Genomic DNA, 17818 nt, shown 5'->3' on the forward strand with positions numbered 1-17818 from the left:
CCCGTAACAAGCCTTTTCCTCCTTTGGCCAGGCTGTCACTGAAATCTTTTGGCTGCCGCCCCATTTCCTCTCTCCGTTTCTGCTGAAATTCTTTATCCATAGTAATAGCAGCCAAGCCTTTGCCAACAGAACCAGTGATCCGAGACACCACTCCTGCTGCACCACCTGATGGAACACGGCAGAAAGCAAAAGTTACTGTTCTTAATGGCAGACAACACACAAGAAGCCACAAAGTTCATTGCAACTGTCCTTCATATTCGGTTTAGATATTGCCAATTGACACAGAGTAACTACCACATGTTGCCCATGAGAAGACTCCAGAATCTGGCCCGAAATCCATAAATACAGCAAAAGGTAACTCTTAAATCACTTCCATACATGTTACAGAGCACACTGGATGGAAGCATATTTTCTCTAATTACCGCAACACATAGTCAAATAAAAACTGTGACAGTATCTGGTCCTAAGAAGGCTCAGGCGTCTCCAGATATTAGGACCATTAGTTACTTTCAAATTCAGTTATACATGCAATGTTTCTCAGTTTGCTTGCTCAGTCAACAAAACAGGCATTTGCGTGGTCTCAAGTGAGTTAGGTATGACTGATATGTATTACCAATATGGGCAGTAGTAACTGGCAAACTTAAATACTCATCAGAAAACTACCACATAGATATTTTTAAAATATAACTTTCCCCTAAAATAAGAAAAAAAAAAAAAAGGTAATCCATGAGTTAAGCTAATTGATCGAAACAGTAACAATATGATACATACCCACTGTGTGTCCAAGAAGACTTTTAACACCTATTACAAAGCCTTCAGCAAATTCTTCAGGTCCCTGAACTGCACCCTAAAAAAAAAAAAAAAAAATGAAGCTTACTTTGAATAGCAGAAAACTATACATTTATGCAACTATTTCAGGAAAAACTAGCAATTCCTTTTCACTGATGAAAGTAAGGCCATTTGAATATGCTCATCTCTTTTAAGCTAACATAAAAAAAATCAATACTTACTTAACTGTTCAGGGTGTAGAGTACAGTGACAATAAAACTACACCCATTACCAGCGTACCCAATCAGCCACTACTTATACAGAGTGGAAGAAACAGGAAGTCATACCTGGAACGGCTCATAGAAAAAAGCTTCAACTCCCTCGGACAAGCCTCTGATTAAGCCAAATGGATTTCCAAGAACATCTAGGCCAAGTACAAGAACATACACCTGTTTCAGGAGCTAAATAGTTGCAGTGGGGAAAAAAGACAAGAGTGGTGTTACTAGGTGGTGTTACACATAGTTCCATATTAGAACCCAAAGTGGGTATACTTTTTAATTAGCAGAAGCAATCACTTTAAATTCCTAAACAGATTTTCAGGACACCTTTGTATTTACATTTTTGTAATGTACCACCGGATTCCTACTTCAGTACGATGAAATAACAAATTAGTAGCTTTTAGAGGTGTTCACCTTTCCTATTTCCTACATTCTGTAAGATATTTGCTCAGAATTTTACACAAAGACTTGACTAAATGAACTTACTTGTTCACTATAGTGTCTGACAACTATCTTCATCAGTTGGTCTCTCTTGTAGAACTGATATTTGATTTCAAAGAAAGCAAGTCTGAAAGACAAGTAATCACGTTATAGACACTCTTCCTCCTCTTCTTTCCTTCAGACAATCCTGAAGCCCTGCTCTCTTATAAAGGAGACCAAACTCCATCTTTCCTCCACTCCTCCCTTTCCCTAAAGACTGTACACATTTACTTCAGTCAAAGTATAGGAGCTTTATTCAAAATACGAAAAAGTAATCTTTATTAGCTTACTTGAAAATAAGATCATCCACATCTGTTAGAGTAGCTCCAATACTTTTCAACAGCAAATTCAGAGAATGGAGAGCTACCATTTCTTCCCCTTTATCTGACGCTTCTCCAGCAGACGCCAGAGACAGACTCAAATGCAACTGTCAAGAAAGAATTAGTAAAACAAGAGACATCAAGACAAATAAGACAGGCTGTGTGGTGCACATACAAACAAACCAGTGGTGAAACAGTACTAAGTGTATTTTTACTCTGAGGAAATGTACAATTTCAAGCAAACATGCCTGAACTTACAATGGTATCACTTTGATTACATATGTATTTCATTATATTTCCATATAGAAAAGCATCAAAGTGTCCTGGAGCTTCAACTTTTGTTATGTTTACTTCTGTAAACTTCTGTGTTAACAATGAGAGAAATAACTTGTAGGTTAATTCCCAGTAAATTTTAAATTCCGATTTACATAACTAGCTCATGTATATTTTTGCAACTAGTCACTCTTCTGGGGAAATACATGAACTTCTAACACTGTAAAATGAGATTGTTTAGTGTCAATAAGATGCTTTTCTTAAAGAATATCCACACACTTTTCTTAAGGGTGCAATAGGCAACAGAAAATTATTTTACTTTTCCCTTGTTCATCACCATAATCAATAATGCTCCCTTCTACTCTCTATAATAGTTACACTGTATGATTTGACTTTTTCAAGATTCACCGTTTTCTTATTATCCAGTGGCTTAGAATATTGGGACAGGTCACTGAAGTAAGGGGAAAAAAAACAGAGAAAAAAAATAAGCCTCTTCCTGTACTTACCAGGCAGAAGGTTTAGACATTTCACATAAAGATACCAAAGAGACTTGTAAGAGTTTCTTCAACAACTTTAATCAGACTAGCTAGAGAATAATGTTAAAATATCATAATAGCATCTCATTCCTCTAGTGTTTTCCCTGGCTTCATATTCTTGTAAGTTAACAAGCACCATCGTGCAAGAAAAAACCTCGAGAATCTCAGTGTATCCTAACAGATACCTGCTGAAATAAGGAAAAAGTCGAAAAAGTGACAGAATTTAATCCTCTGTATTGGGGTTTATGTCTGCCTTTTATATATTCGATCAAAAGAAAAAGAAAGTAGGTGATGTGTTGGGTTTTTTTTCCTCTAAATTCTTGTTCAATCCAATAGCCTTAGGGAAGAATTCTGTAGATTCAGAATAATGTATAAACTTTCTTCCCTTGCTCTGAAAAAATCTAACTGGTTCAAGAGGGACATGAAAATGGGCCCACGAAAATGTACTTTATTGCAGTTTGCCATACATTACTCGGATACCTTAAGGCCATCATTTTATCTTGCTTTCCTCATTACTATAACCCTTGACTCTTCACACTTAGCAATGGTTAAGGGCCTGTTTGTACTCATGGCCACCTAAGAACCTTTTCCAACATAATATTAAGTTCTAGAGAACATTAAAAAAATCCCCATTAGGAAGACAACATGAAGATCTCAACTACCCAGAAGGCTGATCTGAGGATGGATTTACTGTAAAGAAGAGATCTTTGATATCAAGGGATTTATTAACCAAAATTATCTCTATTACATACCTTAATTGGAGAAATATGGAAATGCTCAAAGAAGCTGAGCATTGACAGGTCTGTCAGGGAATACTCCATTAGCTCAGTTTTAAGTGCATCTACATCTTTCTGAATTAATTCAGACTAGTTTTATTTAAAAAAAAAACAAAAAACAAAAAACAGAAGTTTATCTCGTCAACATATGAAAGAGCATAATCACATATGTGTAACGTATGTAATTATATATAAATGTAAAAATATACATACAAACATCACAAATAATCATCATGGCCAAATGTAACAAAACAGTTACCTACCTAGTTAAGTAGACAACACCTCCAAAACCACAAATATACTTATTACTTCACAAACACCCCACAACAATTTCTGGATGACTTTTCCAATTCATGCTATTTCACTTGATATTCCCTTAAATTTCTCCAGGTATCACTTCTAAATTAATTTTGAAATACTAGTAAAGTAACTAACTTCCTTAGGGTTTTACATTTTCGTATTGCCTTACAAAATCAGAATTTTTATACACTACATCTCAAAATACAATTTCTTAAGAAATTTGTATGAATGACTCTCCTACACATGATTGAACCAAACATGACATTTCTGAATACTATGCACCTATGTAAGGCTTAACTTCAAGGCATGAAAATATGTTCCTTCTGCTCTCTGAAGACAAAAGACACTATGGACTGACAATCAGAAGCCCACTCTATAAACCCTAACCTTATTTCATTTGCCACCCTCAACACTTTGTAACCACAGTTGAAACAACTGTGTCATCAATTAATGAAACATTAAAAGAGCAGAAAACAAATACACATACCCAAGTATGAGTTACTCAAACGTGTCAATTAGTAATGCTCACAGCCAATGTTTAACAGAAATCCAAATGCTTCTCTGAAAATTATCTTACAGTCCCTTTGTTCACCATTGTCAAATGCAATATTCACTCATTTAAGCCAAAATATTTAGACAAGTCACAACACTGCTATCATAAAGGTCCTGTTGTGGCAAAAATCAGTTTCTTTCATACGTTACCCTTTGTCTTTCAGCTTCTGGGTCTGTAGATGGTGTAAAAAGTCCACTAAGTGCTCCTAAAAACTCTTGGTCAATTTTCAGTGCCATTTCCTGGATAAGAACCATAAAGTATCTAAAATGGGAAAAAAACCAAACAGTGTATACTTGTAGAAGTTTAATTTAAATATCACATGCCTACCATACATAATTGAAGTTTTCTTATGCAACATTGCATATTAAAAATTACATTTTAGAATATCAGCTGTCTACTTAGAATTATTCCTATCTTAATACTTTCTTAATACTTTCAAAATTTACCTAAAAATATCAACCATCATCAAATATTTCTTCTATTCACACATTATGATTCCTTGTGCTTCATGGGCAGCATCACCTGAACAACGTATTTCTTCCTCTTATCTAACTGCCTCTCTCCAAAAGTCATATTACTGAATTTTTTATTGAAATACATCATCCTCAAATGTTACATTTTTAGTACAAAAACTCAAGACACTGGTATATTAACTAAAGAACATACTTTTCACAACAGAAGACACTGCACTGGGCTGCATTACAGACTGTATGAGCTGTCTGCTCTTACAGCACCAAATAAACCAGCACTGTACAGCAAACAGGTTGACAGACAACCAATATGGTAGTGCAAGAGCGAAATAATGTTGATTACTGAAGAATTTGCACAACAGTCCCTTCACATGGTCAGTATTTGCTTTGTAAAAGTAAGTTTCTTTTGGAATGATGTGTTTTCACTGAAGACATTTAATAACTCAATCCAAAGTCAAGAGTTGTTTGGGTAGGAGAACTTAAACTTTAAAACAAGGTTCCCTTCTACAATGCATTAAATCTCAAACTATATTACAACACACTGTTAAACTCACTTGAACTGCAGTACTTTGCTGTATTCATTGAATCTAGTGATGATGCTGACATCAATGAAGGGTTTTGGTTCTGAACAGAAAAAAAAAAAAGTAAGTATACATGTAAAAAAAAATCCATTGCCAGGTTACTACTTTCAAGGTTGAATAAGTCTGCTATTACTAAAGGCTTTCTCTTACCTGAATCCAAAGCAATTGACTTGGGAGGGGCTACAGGGTGAAATACAACAGGAAATATTGATCCTGGCAATTGATTATCAACCTAAAAAAATATTGCATAATTACTGGAATATTTTAACAACATAATAATCAAATACTATTTCCATTTTAGAAGGCTAGAGAAACTTGTTTCTAGATTGTGCTCAAGAAGAACGTCATTTTTATTTGGGGGAAGGAGAAGAGAGGAATAGGATTAGGCTGAAGTTCTTTTGGAATGTTACCTATTTAGTTATAAAAGGTCAGCTGGTTAAAGTCTTGCACAAGGGATGATTACACAGGTTGACACTCACAAAGATTCATTTAGAGGGACTGTATCTGACAGTATACATTGACTGTCATACTGAAAATTACCTTCAGGCAAAAATTTAAAAAAATGCAAAATAAAAATGGAAAGAAGCAATTCTTCACCACCAGCTGGTCAGAAAAAGTATCAACAGGGTCCTCAATGAGGACCCTCCCCTATGGAACTCTGAAGTGCAGCAAATACAGATGAAGATGACCGTGATGATGATTTCTCACCATCATTTTCCTCTAGTACTAAACATTTCCCACCACTAACCTGGTCTAGCCCTTTATATTGTTTAGCAACACTTAGCACTGACTAGAGTATACTAAGCAGGTGCAAGTGTTACATATGCATTCACTCTTAAGCCTACCTACAGATGTATTATTGCATACTATTTTTGAGTATTTAAATGTCTACTATCTACTTTCCATTAGGCAGTATATCTCAACCTATAGACACACTCTCTAGAGTAAGAGGTTACATGACTATATGCAAACTAGGGTAAACAAATTTTGAAACAGGTTGACCTTTTCGTTTGATTTAAAACATCAAAACACTTCTTTTTAGAAAGAAACTTTCCGTCATAGCCCCCTGCTTTACAGAAAGCTACAATTGTGGATTTCTTTCTCATACTACTTGCAAAATCCTGGGATGGCAGCTCTGCAGTACTTTCCCACCAATGGAAGAGTGCTTCTGCTACTCTGATGTGTGAACAGAGCACCACATATGTAAGAGTTTGAGATACTTCATATAAATGAATAAAAGCCTTTGGGTGTCTGTTTAGTTGATAGAACATCACGAAAGACGGTACCTGCAGCCAATACAATCGAGCCCGTAAGCTTCTTTGGTGAGGTGACTGTTTGAATTCAACCTGAATTCCTGACAGAAAGTTGCGTCGGATGCTGCATCTGAACGGGAGGCGCATTTCCATTGGAACCTTACTAAAATTCACCTAGAAATATAAGAAAGTGGAGTCTGGAAAATACCTTAATACTATCTCAGTATCACCTCGATACAGAATATTCTTCTGTATAAAGGTGAAACTATTCCAAAAAAAGAGCTTGCTTTTTGTCTGTGTTTCTCACCACAGCATCTATCCTTACCTAGAAAACTGAAGCCTGTTATAACTGTTGCACATGTTCTGCAACCATTTGAACACTGAAGCCTCAAAACATACCTCAGTATTGTCATCCACTTTATGCCAAGCAGAAGCCTGGAAAGCACTCTTACAAAGATATTTTTTATAGGCTTGTTCCAACAGGTTTATTTGCCTTTGATTAAATGGTTTCCACTTTTGCCTCCGTTTCATTTCCCAAACAACGCCAGAACTGCAAGAAAAATAAGAAGGTTAACAATTTAAAAGTACATAAACCTTTCTTAAGCATGCAAATCATGTAAAAAGATATCCTAATTTTTCAGGCATTTGAAACCCCCCTATGTTTTTTAACAGAAACTAAGAAAGGAGGCAGTTAAATCTTATTTATTCCATTTGCACTATTAAAAATAAAATTAAGTTTTGTCTTTATTCTAAGAGTTTCATTTATATGAATTTCATTTGAAAGACACCCCTTTGAACTCAACTGTATTGCTAAAATTATGACATGCTGTCAAATTTTGATTATTCAAAGGAATATTAAGGCTTCCATGTACAGTACCTGGTTATACCTATATAAGAGATTTCCTTCTTATTTTCATTGTTGACAAGAGAAAGTCCAAGACTATGGATTGACAAGTTTATTTCTTGGTCGGGTTGCTCCAGCTCCTCTGCTTGTCGTGCTTTAGAAATTAATGCAACATCATCTGTGAAAAGCAGCACTCGTTGGCGTCCATCCAGGAAAGACACCCAGTGTATTTGAGTATTTGCATTGTAAGGGAACTGGCCACACTCATCCTGTATCGGGGAAAAAAAATGTATATAATAAGTATATTACAGGAGTAGATCCACGACGTTGCTGTATTTGTTTACCAGCAAGCAAGTTTACTGGGACACCTACAAACCAGAACTCAGTATTCTTGTTTTTTCAGTTTACGGCATCATACCGATTTGGTGGCATCTTGTATCCCAAACACTGGAAAGAAGGTGAGGGTTGAGATTATTTTTTTTTTTCATTTTGAAAATCAGGCATTGCAGCAATATTTGTGCATGAGAATAATACTGGAAATTGCTAGGAAACAAAAGTCTTCATAGCAAAAGACTAGAATCACAGGTGATAGGGGAAGAAGGCATTAAATCATATAGCATGAAACAGTAAAACCACAAAGTGATGAAGATGTCTGCTCCTCAAGTGCAGGTATTCCTTATTTGTTAATTTGTGAGGCAAAACTGAGATAGTTAAAGCCCTTTTCTCAAAAGCCCAAAATAATCATGAAAGTAACCATAATTATAAATTAAGAGAATCAGTTTGAAACTAAAACCAGTTTTAAATGTAAAAAATTTGACCCAAGGAAGTACTTATACAGTAAAATGTAGTCTAATTGGTTAATTGTCAGAGTTCAGTCATAAGAAACTAAATCCATTGCCAGTATAACTGAAATAAACTTGTTTTCCACTTTCAGCTACTAACATTTTCAGTTTTCTTAACTCTGTGCCTAGCCAACAGAAAAATCAAGCCAGCTCTGAAGAATTCAGATTTCAGTAAAAGGTGCAAGAGGGCTGCTATTTTGAGACAGACACATAGGACTTAATTTAGCTTGCCTTCCAGTTAAGTGAGAAAAATCTTCCTCCAGCAATGCTGCTTCCCCTTTCTTTAGCAAAATACTTGCCCAAGCTTCTTGTAGACTCACCTCTGCTTCTAGTTAGTCTCCCTCTTTCCCTCACTCATTGTCCATCTTGATCACTGTTATTTTGCCCTCACTTCACACATTTTCCTACTTTAATATTGCACGAGTTACAAACACCGAAATAGCTCTTAGTGAGCAACTCGGAGTTTTGTGCTCCGTGCAAGCATTTCCCATAGGAAGTGAGAGTCACAAGAGTCAGGGGTTTTCTCCATCTTTATGCAGGCACTTAAGCCAAATGCTGTACTGCTGGAAAATCAGTGAATTATTCATCCTCTGTACTGTTGAGATGCTTCCACAGCTCATACACTTTATCCTTTTCTTTAATATCCAAACAAACCATGGAGAAAACACAGGCTGTGTTTGTGCCCAATCCTCCGATTATATTAATTTAAACACCTAAAATCTTGCTACTCAAGAGCAGGCTCAGAAGTCTCTTATAGGACAAGACAGATGCAGTTACTGAAGCACCTCTCTCCCAGATAATTGTAGACTTCAAGTCCTATATTGGCTCAGCATTTACTTCTCCCCTTCTGAAATTTACCTTAAGTAAGTCATGTTCACCGAAATTTTGGGAATATCCCCAAGTCAATTTTCTTGTTTTAGTTGGATCTGTCCATGCAAACAGGCACACTTGCTTTGGTTTCAACTCCATTTCCTCTTGTAATCCACTGCAGGTGAAAAGAAAAGGAGTAAAATGACAGTGTTCACTGGTCCAGACCACTGATGGAAGCGGTGCAAGCAGATCCCAGCGGCACAGACTGCACCCCTCCAGCTCCTGGGGTGAGGGGCCATCTGCTCCCAGTCCAGCTGTTGCTATGCTCTGGGGGAGCTCCAGTAACATCTATACACTCACTTTATTCTTTCAACTTTCTCAAACTATGAAGACTGTTTAAAACTAGACATAAAATACTTCATTAAATGAATATGATAAAGAAAAAGGTGTTTTTCTTTTTCAAAATACCACAATAGTAAAAGAGAACTATTTCCTTCTGAAAAGATATCCCCTGGTTCAACCACCAGTGGTGAATTGTTTCTTTCACTTACCTCTGTTTGTATCTGAGAGATTCCCATGAAGTATGGTTAACGATCAGAGCTGGAGCAGCTCCCTCATGGTAATCTGAGAAGCTTATGAGAGTAGAATGCTCAGAAACATTCACATCTACCAGTAAGCCCCCATTCTGAAGAGAAAGTTAGACAAATACTTCAGTATTCCTTCTATGCCTAAACTCAAGTTAGAACAGACTAAACTGTTATTTTTAGATCAGTCTTTCACCAGCCTCTTACAAATGAAAAAAGTACATGTACTCTACATTACCTAGTAAGGTAAACTCAAACACACCGGTCACTGGCCTAATACAGACATCAGTAGCATCCACAAATTATTTTTTAACTTATTTGAAAAATTATATTCAAATAATAACATTTTTTAAAATTACTTTATTAGGCTGAGTTCAGCAAGCAGTACAGGCAAACATTCCTTTCACTTTTTGCTACAAAACTTGAGGTTATATTTTGAAACTGCAATTTCCTGTGTATTCCTTAAACAAACCTGCAAGGCTACCCTAAACAAATTACTCAAGTTTTTAAAGGTATAACAATTATAGCAATAGTGCATTAACAAATTGATCACTAAGCAGAGAAGTTCTGTTGATTAGACCTCTAAACAAATCATCCTAAATCTTTCTTGTGACGGCTTTCAAGAACCTGCTTTCTTCCAATGTATTTGCAAGATATTTCTGAGACATGTATAGCACAATTTTTCTCATTTGCTTATACAAAAGGAGGTGCCTCATACTTCCCCTTGTGGACAGTCTCCTCTTCAACACTTGTCTAGCTAGATAAACTGATGTTTTTGCTGTGCTGTAAGGTCTGGAGGAAAAGTGGGAGGAGACACATCCACCTTTGAAGAAGATGATCTTACAGATTCTCCATCCCACAGATGGACGTGAGAAATTATGTTTAGCACTCTACACAGTAGTAGTAAAACCTCCTGACATACAAGACTAAAAAGGATTCTCTTGAAAAGCTGAGCTATCTGCTATCACAGAACACTGAAGAAAATATAGGCGCAAGGTTTCAATCTTCTTGATCTTGGTAAGTCAAGCTTAAGTTCAATACCATGGGGCTAAAAAATAGTATTAAGAACAGGCCACACAAAGTCAGTCTCACCAATTCTTCCAGCCTCAGCAGAGTGCCATTATCCTGGTCTTGAAATAAGAATGGTTTGGAGGAGCCTTCATAGCCAACTACTCTTACACAAAGTTTACCAGATGAGCTTTCAGGCCAAAATGGAAGACACTGTAAAACAAGAAACATGCATGACTTTAAGAGTTGGTAATATGTTCAATATAGTAAGCTGGCAGTAAAAGAAAGTCTTTTGTGACAAACTATGTCAAATGCCTTAGTTCTTAGCCCAATATCTACTGATGAACATCTTATCTATGTTCAGTAAATTATCTAAACTGAAGGACTTGATTAATTTACCAACATATGCCACCTATGCTATTCAAGTTGCCCCAAGATGTGACGTATCCACATCACACCCTCAGAAGTGACAGAGCCTCTGTAAGAGAACTGCTTATTCCTGAAGTGAAACCTAGAGACCAGTTGTTTGTCTACAGTAACATCCAAAGGAAACAACAAAGAAAAACAAACAAAAACTCCACAAACAAAAAAACCCACAAAATATTACCTCTGAAGCTGAGATATAATTCCATTTGTTAGTTGGATAAGAGCCATCAGGACCAATTTCTCCAACCTCTAGTTCCAGAGAAGATTTGTTTGCTATTGTGTAGAATGGAGTGAAGGTAACTATCCTGGTAAGGTTAAAACTGCTCATTTTGATGCTGACTCCAACCTGTTGAATAAGGATGATTTCAGCAAACTACCAACCAGCTTACGAGAAAAGTCAAGATGGAGAAAAAGAGAAGCCAACATGACTGTAATTACAAAGGCTAGCACAACACTCTTGAACACCTGTAATAAAAGAATTAAACAGCATGCAGGAAAACGCAGCAAACTAGGTAACACAATTAACACAATGGTAAAGAGACAGTATTAGCTCTAGCATTTTGGAGCTGTAGTATTTGTAGGGAAAAATCCAAAAGTAATCCCTCTACAGTAAATCAAGACAATTTAAAGTAATCTTATCATGAATGATCTGTTAGAGAGTATATGGAAACACAACTCCTCACATATCTGCATATTATTATAAAGTGTATTTTTATTCTGCTTAGTTGTGTAAGTGTAATCTTAGACAAGGCTACTGAGATCTGAACACTTGCAAACAATTATGAATTTTGAATGCAAATGCTTATCTCCACTATGCAAGCTCACCATTGTATTTTCAAACAGACTAGTACTACATATTTGTTATCTAAACTACATATTTATGAATTACACTGAAATTTCTGTTGGTGAAACTATTTGTTGACAGGTGCAGACCTAAATAGCTGGGGCATAAAAATTATTAACCTACATGTTAAATATTTCCATGATTTAAAAGCAGTGTAAGTAGTGAAACAAAGGCCTTAAGGAGAAAAAGAAGTCAAGCCAAAAGAACTCCAAGAGAGCTCCATAAATCACAGAAACCCATCTTACCAGATAGTCCATGTTATTAGCTGAACACTTGACACATCCATAGCTTCCGACAGTATCAAGGGAAAAGCTACTGGACCAAGAGCTAGTTGAAATACACAATTGGATCTACAGACCAAAGAGAACAACATGGAAAGTACTTTGTAAATTCATTTTGATTTTATCATTCATGCATTACGGAGTGCAACTATATTACATGTAGCAGCATGAAGACAAGACTTAGGTGCTTTTAAAACCTTCTGTAAGTTAAGATAAGCTTAAGCATGTAATATCACTACTCATCTTCTGATTTATTAGTCTGTGTCTAAGTTCCCGGAAGGATGTTACAGCACAAGGCAACAAAATGGAGGAGTCCTCACTGACTCTTATGTTCACGACAGCACACACACATATGGGAAAAAAAGCTACAATTTTGTGGTGCTTCACAAACTTGAAAAGAAAAGAGGAAATGATTAAAAGAACACCTTGTCAAAACTGTTTCTTCAACCATTGCTTCAACTACTGCTAGGTGAAGAAAGATATTTAAAAGAAGGGTCACTTCAGAAAGTAATTCTCTACTACAGTACTCTTCATTTGACCATGTGTATGTCACATCAAAACAAAATCAAAATTAATATGTTTAACATAGGACAGAATAGTTGCATTGTTTATTTTAAATGTCAAAGTACTTAGCTGAATAAAACGTGAGCCTGTGATTCCTCCTTATTCACTGGAAAATGTCCACACAAGAAGATTCAAAGCAACCTTCCTCTAAAGGGAGTACACAGTCCTAATTTATGTATCTACATGAAATTTTTCTCCCTAAGGAAACAGTGTTCTGGTAGGGTACCCACTGATTTTTCAAGCCCTAACCACTCTATGCCACCAGCTAGATCCTGGCCAGGATGAACGGGAGCCAGTGGGATGGATCTTGAGACCTGTAACAAGTTGCAATAGATTTTTTGTCTACCTGCCTTCCCATCTTAGTCCAAAAAGCATCATTAACAAGGAGAAGGCAGCAGCCAAATGGAAGCCTACAGATTTAAATACTGCAAAAAAATTCCTTCGAGAAAACATGTGTTTGTTTTTCCCCCCCTCAGAGCAGGATTTTACAAAACCACCACCACAATCACCACTTAAAACAAGCATACCTTATTTTTACTAAAAATATTTTTCTTTTTAAAGGAGAACAAAACAATATCTCTGTAGTCTGCTGGATGCTTCAAATGAGTGTCATCGGCTCGATACTGGAGAACACGGGAAGTCTTGTTGATTATCCAGTATGGACTGAACACAGACAAGATCATACGGCTTCCAATTCGCCTAGTATGTACATAAATGTCCACTGTCATCACTGTCGCAGAATGGGACATAAAACATACAGAAAAGAATTCAGGCATCCCCTCATGAATTTTAAGATGCCCGTGCCAGTCTTTGCCTTGATATTTTATCAACACAAGCTCCATTATTTCTCCACTAATTCTTGAATGAAAAACATCTGCAGCACTCCCTTCCACCAATTCACGGGCTTCTGCTGTTCCCTGTAACAAAGTTTAAAGGGGTAAATTTAGTTTTTAATATATTAAAGTTGAGGTATTGGAAAAAAGGCATTTTATTCTTCTCTTACAGGATGCACATGTTCAGATACCTCATCATCACGTGTCTCAGTCTCCAATCACTTTCATTTGAGCCTGACCCTAACAATAAATTGAGATCAATTGTACTTTTCTTGCAGGACAGTAGAGACTGTGTAATCCTGGATTCCAGGAAGGCAAACTAGTTGCAATGTATTTTGTCTCTGTCCACTCCCTCCCTCCCTCCTCCAGGACTTCCAATGGATTTTGGCAATAAGTTCTTATGATACACTTACAATATTGGGTGCAACAATGAATTGGCCTGTGCCGCAGATGGGCAGCCAGGACTTTAAAGAAGACCCACGGCAGAAAGACAGAAGCTAGGCCATACAGTTTGGTAACACAGCTTTCCTCAAGAAGTAGCATCCCACAACAACAGCTTCCCTAATTTTTACTGAGAAACCATGTAGAGAACAGTGGGCAGGCTTGCTCACTTAGCTGAGGGATGTGAAGACAGTACCCATACTACAGGTACAGTGACTTCAGAAATGGATTTGAATTACTTGTTTCCAGCTCCTCAGTCAAGGCAATGGTATTCTGTCGTACACTTTGTCACTCTGATTACTGAAGTACAGTGAAAGTAAGGAGAACTGGAAATAGTGCAACTAGGATGTTGGGCAGAAGAGAAAAAAAAGTCTAAATAAATGCCACAGCCAATGATGAGAGCAGGACAAAAGAGAACTAACTAGATGATAGTTTAATTCCTCACACCTCTTATATTTACTAAAAATCACCCAGTTTTCATGAAGAAATACAAGATACTGAAAACACTGAAAAAATAAGTCGTCGTCTGAGCAGTATCCTGCAAAGAATTTTTCCAGTTTATGCAAGTGAGACTTGACAATAGTCCTCAGTATAGAATCAGTGTCAGAATGGAGAGTAAAAGTTGTGTTTTCTAAATAGAAGAAAAGTTCCAGAAATTCCAGAGGCTTTTTCTTATGCTTCTTTCTTTTCTTATGCTTCTGTGAAATAAAGATACCTTGCAAAACACAAACAGGATCTCAGAAGAATGTAAAAGTGAAAGGACCAATCCAGTACATGATTCATTTTTAAGAAGCAAGGCAGAACTGGCCAGGTACATCCAAATTAAACCACTCACCTCCCAGAACCAATCCATCAGCTGACTCATCTATTTACAGGAGGACACTGGAAAAACGTCATTCAGTATCTTCCACACTACATCCACCTTGACTTCTAAGTTAATATAGTCTTACATAAAAATCAATTAAAGGATCTACAAATAAAATTATAAAATAACTTACCTCAAGTAAATATCTCAAAGAGTATGGTAAAAGATTCCTCACAGTGAGTGTAGGGTAAAGGTGGATAATGTAGGCAGGATCCCACTCCTCTCCACTAGTTGAAATAAAATTTAGTTCATCAGGTACAGCTGTTGAGCTGATTATCAGAGGCAAGAAATTTGTCTCCATGGATGGGCACTGTAACAAACACTTGACTTCATTGCTCCTATGTAGCTCTTCCCTCCAGGCAATGTAAGTCGTGGACTCTTTAAACTGACCTTCAAACATTCCTGTCGGTCGAACATATAGATGGCACCTACGCGAACAAGACAGGTAATGGTACACAATAGCTTGGTATTGACAGCTAACTTCAACCATTTTAAAATAATTGCTAACATTCTGAAGGGCATCTGCAGCACACTGATTACCTAATCAAGATAGCATTTTGGGTTTTTAGCCCAGTCAGGAAGAGTTCCAAGTACAAACTGAAGCTTCAATGCTCATCTTGTATTTGTGCATCAGTCTCACAAAGACTGGCCCTAGAGAACAGAAAAGCATTACCTGTATGAATGTAAAGGAACATGAAATTCCTCTTCTGGCTTGGATATGCCAATGGGCTCCAGTGACCTTGAGTCTCTCCCCAGTTTATAGATTACAAATGGGATTGAAAAATGGTTCTTGATCTAGGATCAATAGACATAATTTTCATTACATTTCTAGAATACAAATTTCTAATGGAAAAAGTATGAATAGCAACAAGGAAAAACAACATTAGTAGATTCAAACAAACTCCTCTGGAAAATAGACCTCTAGGCATCTTAGTAAGAAATACAATTCTGAAGGAGAACAATATGCAAACATATGCGAAAACTATGCTACTTTTAAGTTCCATGAACTGAAAAGCATGCTTGAAATATGAAGTCACATAAAAAGTACGTATTCCAGCCTCAACATTGAAGATACTAGAAAGCAAATAGTTGAAAGTAAAGCTCAATTTTTTGTTTATCAGTAAGACACACACATAGAGAATAAAGATTAAAAAAAACATGTAAGAAATAGAGTAAAAATACTTAATTTTCTCTTTATGTAACTATGAAAAAGTATGATCTCAAATAAATGCATTAAGTAAGAAAAGCCAAGTCACTCAGAGAATAGCACTGCTTTCAGGCTTTTCTTTTTGGTTGATTGGTTGGGGTTTTTTTTGTTTGTTTGTTTGGTTTTTTTTACCTGCAGAGGAGATCGTAGAGTAATAACCTTATTTCCTTCTATAGCATCTATCTGTACAACGATAGAGTCTGAACGATCAACAAGAAGGCTTCTTACGTTGTACAGTCGTCGACCTGATTTGGCTATGGGAATGGTTACTGCTTCTTTATATCCTTGAAGTTCTAAGTCATAAAAATATACAAGAGTCTTAATTAGACAAAACAAATCACATAACCATTTTTCTATTTGAACAATACTTTAGGTTCTCTAAATTCAGCAACTACCAGGATCAAAGCACTCTGGCAAAAGCACCTTGAAATGGTATCTGAGCCCCACGGAAGGAAAGCTTTAAGGTCAGAATATTCTTGAAGGCCATAACTTTAGATTATGATTTATACGTAGCACGATAAATACACCAAACAGTAAACAAAGTTATTTGTTGCATGAGTTCACAAAATGCAACACAACCAAGTACCTTCATTGGGATGGGATGGAAAGGTAAAAAATAAAAAAACACACACACCAAACACCAAAACACACCAGATCATGTATTAGTAATTATTGTTCTTATATCCCACTCTCCTAGGAGTATTTTCTGGCAAAGCTAAAGACCACAGAAAAATTCTAACTGTTCTCAAGTAACTGAGTAACTACAGAAAGCCAAACAGTGGTCAGGATATAAGAAATGAAGATCCTGTCTAACAGGAGCTGGAACCCACAGGTCTATGTCCCAGGGTTCTGCAAGATGGTCAATCAATGACTCCACCAGAATGTCTTCCATTTCTTCCAAAAGGGGAAAAATATTGTACTTCTCACCCTCTGAAAAAAACTGAGAGAAGGAATTTTACATCTTTCTAAGAAGTTTGGTAGCTGGTTTAATTTTTTTAATTGCCATCAGTACTCAAAAGTAGTCTCAACACAATGTACTTCACCTGAATTTTGATCACATTGAATTTAACCATGTTGACTCCCTCATCTTCCCATATTCAACATGTCGCAACACATGAGCATAATACCTAAATTTAAAGAGAAGACGGAGCTTTCTTGTCGGTACAATGCAGACAACTTTCTTCGTTGGTACACTTCAAAAACAGAATATTCCAGTTCCATGTTCTGACCAATTTCTAGATCATTGATGCTTCCTTTTTCAACAGAACCAACTATCTGAAAATTTGAGTTAGGAAGCACTTTGAGAGGAACACCCAGGGCATTTTTCACTACGAAAGGTGCTGTCTCTTTGAAGGAATAGTCAAATGTGGATGCAGTCCCTTCTGAAAATGCCTGTAATTAACAACATATATAATACGTCATAGATAGTCACAATAACAAATACATAGGCTTTAAGAGACAGTTCCCATTACCATTTTAAAGAATAAAAACACATATATAGCAATACCTATGCATTGTCTAAGTAGTATTTCAATGAAGCAAAGGTTACTTCCAGAAGATGTCATTATTATTCTGTGATTTGAAGCAAATGTTTATCATACAATAAGTATTCATGCTCCTCATAGGGAATTTTTTTTCATACTTGTTGGGGTGTGTAAGAGAAAAATAAGATCCGGGACAC

The 17818-nt window shown here is 36.5% G+C and overlaps 1 protein-coding gene across 1 annotated transcript in view; it reads right to left on the reverse strand.

Annotated features, from left to right (window-relative positions):
• VPS13C (vacuolar protein sorting 13 homolog C) overlaps positions 1 to 17818 on the reverse strand; it is a gene marked incomplete at its 5' end in the record, with an annotated part of 87701 nt that overhangs the window by 15148 nt on the left and 54735 nt on the right. The window contains 22 exons of the mRNA XM_080350943.1: positions 2 to 165; positions 772 to 847; positions 1116 to 1229; positions 1533 to 1614; positions 1817 to 1953; positions 3408 to 3521; positions 4434 to 4545; positions 5309 to 5378; positions 5486 to 5567; positions 6622 to 6762; positions 6988 to 7138; positions 7466 to 7701; positions 9133 to 9259; positions 9636 to 9769; positions 10761 to 10889; positions 11284 to 11448; positions 12192 to 12296; positions 13319 to 13708; positions 15064 to 15358; positions 15604 to 15725; positions 16270 to 16430; positions 17265 to 17529. Coding sequence (XP_080207069.1) covers positions 2 to 165; positions 772 to 847; positions 1116 to 1229; positions 1533 to 1614; positions 1817 to 1953; positions 3408 to 3521; positions 4434 to 4545; positions 5309 to 5378; positions 5486 to 5567; positions 6622 to 6762; positions 6988 to 7138; positions 7466 to 7701; positions 9133 to 9259; positions 9636 to 9769; positions 10761 to 10889; positions 11284 to 11448; positions 12192 to 12296; positions 13319 to 13708; positions 15064 to 15358; positions 15604 to 15725; positions 16270 to 16430; positions 17265 to 17529 — 3372 coding nt within the window. The remainder of the gene's footprint in view (position 1; positions 166 to 771; positions 848 to 1115; positions 1230 to 1532; positions 1615 to 1816; positions 1954 to 3407; positions 3522 to 4433; positions 4546 to 5308; positions 5379 to 5485; positions 5568 to 6621; positions 6763 to 6987; positions 7139 to 7465; positions 7702 to 9132; positions 9260 to 9635; positions 9770 to 10760; positions 10890 to 11283; positions 11449 to 12191; positions 12297 to 13318; positions 13709 to 15063; positions 15359 to 15603; positions 15726 to 16269; positions 16431 to 17264; positions 17530 to 17818) is intronic.

Source organism: Nesoenas mayeri, assembly GCF_963082525.1.
Source record: "Nesoenas mayeri genome assembly, chromosome: 11".
NCBI classification, from domain to species: Eukaryota; Metazoa; Chordata; class Aves; order Columbiformes; family Columbidae; genus Nesoenas; species Nesoenas mayeri.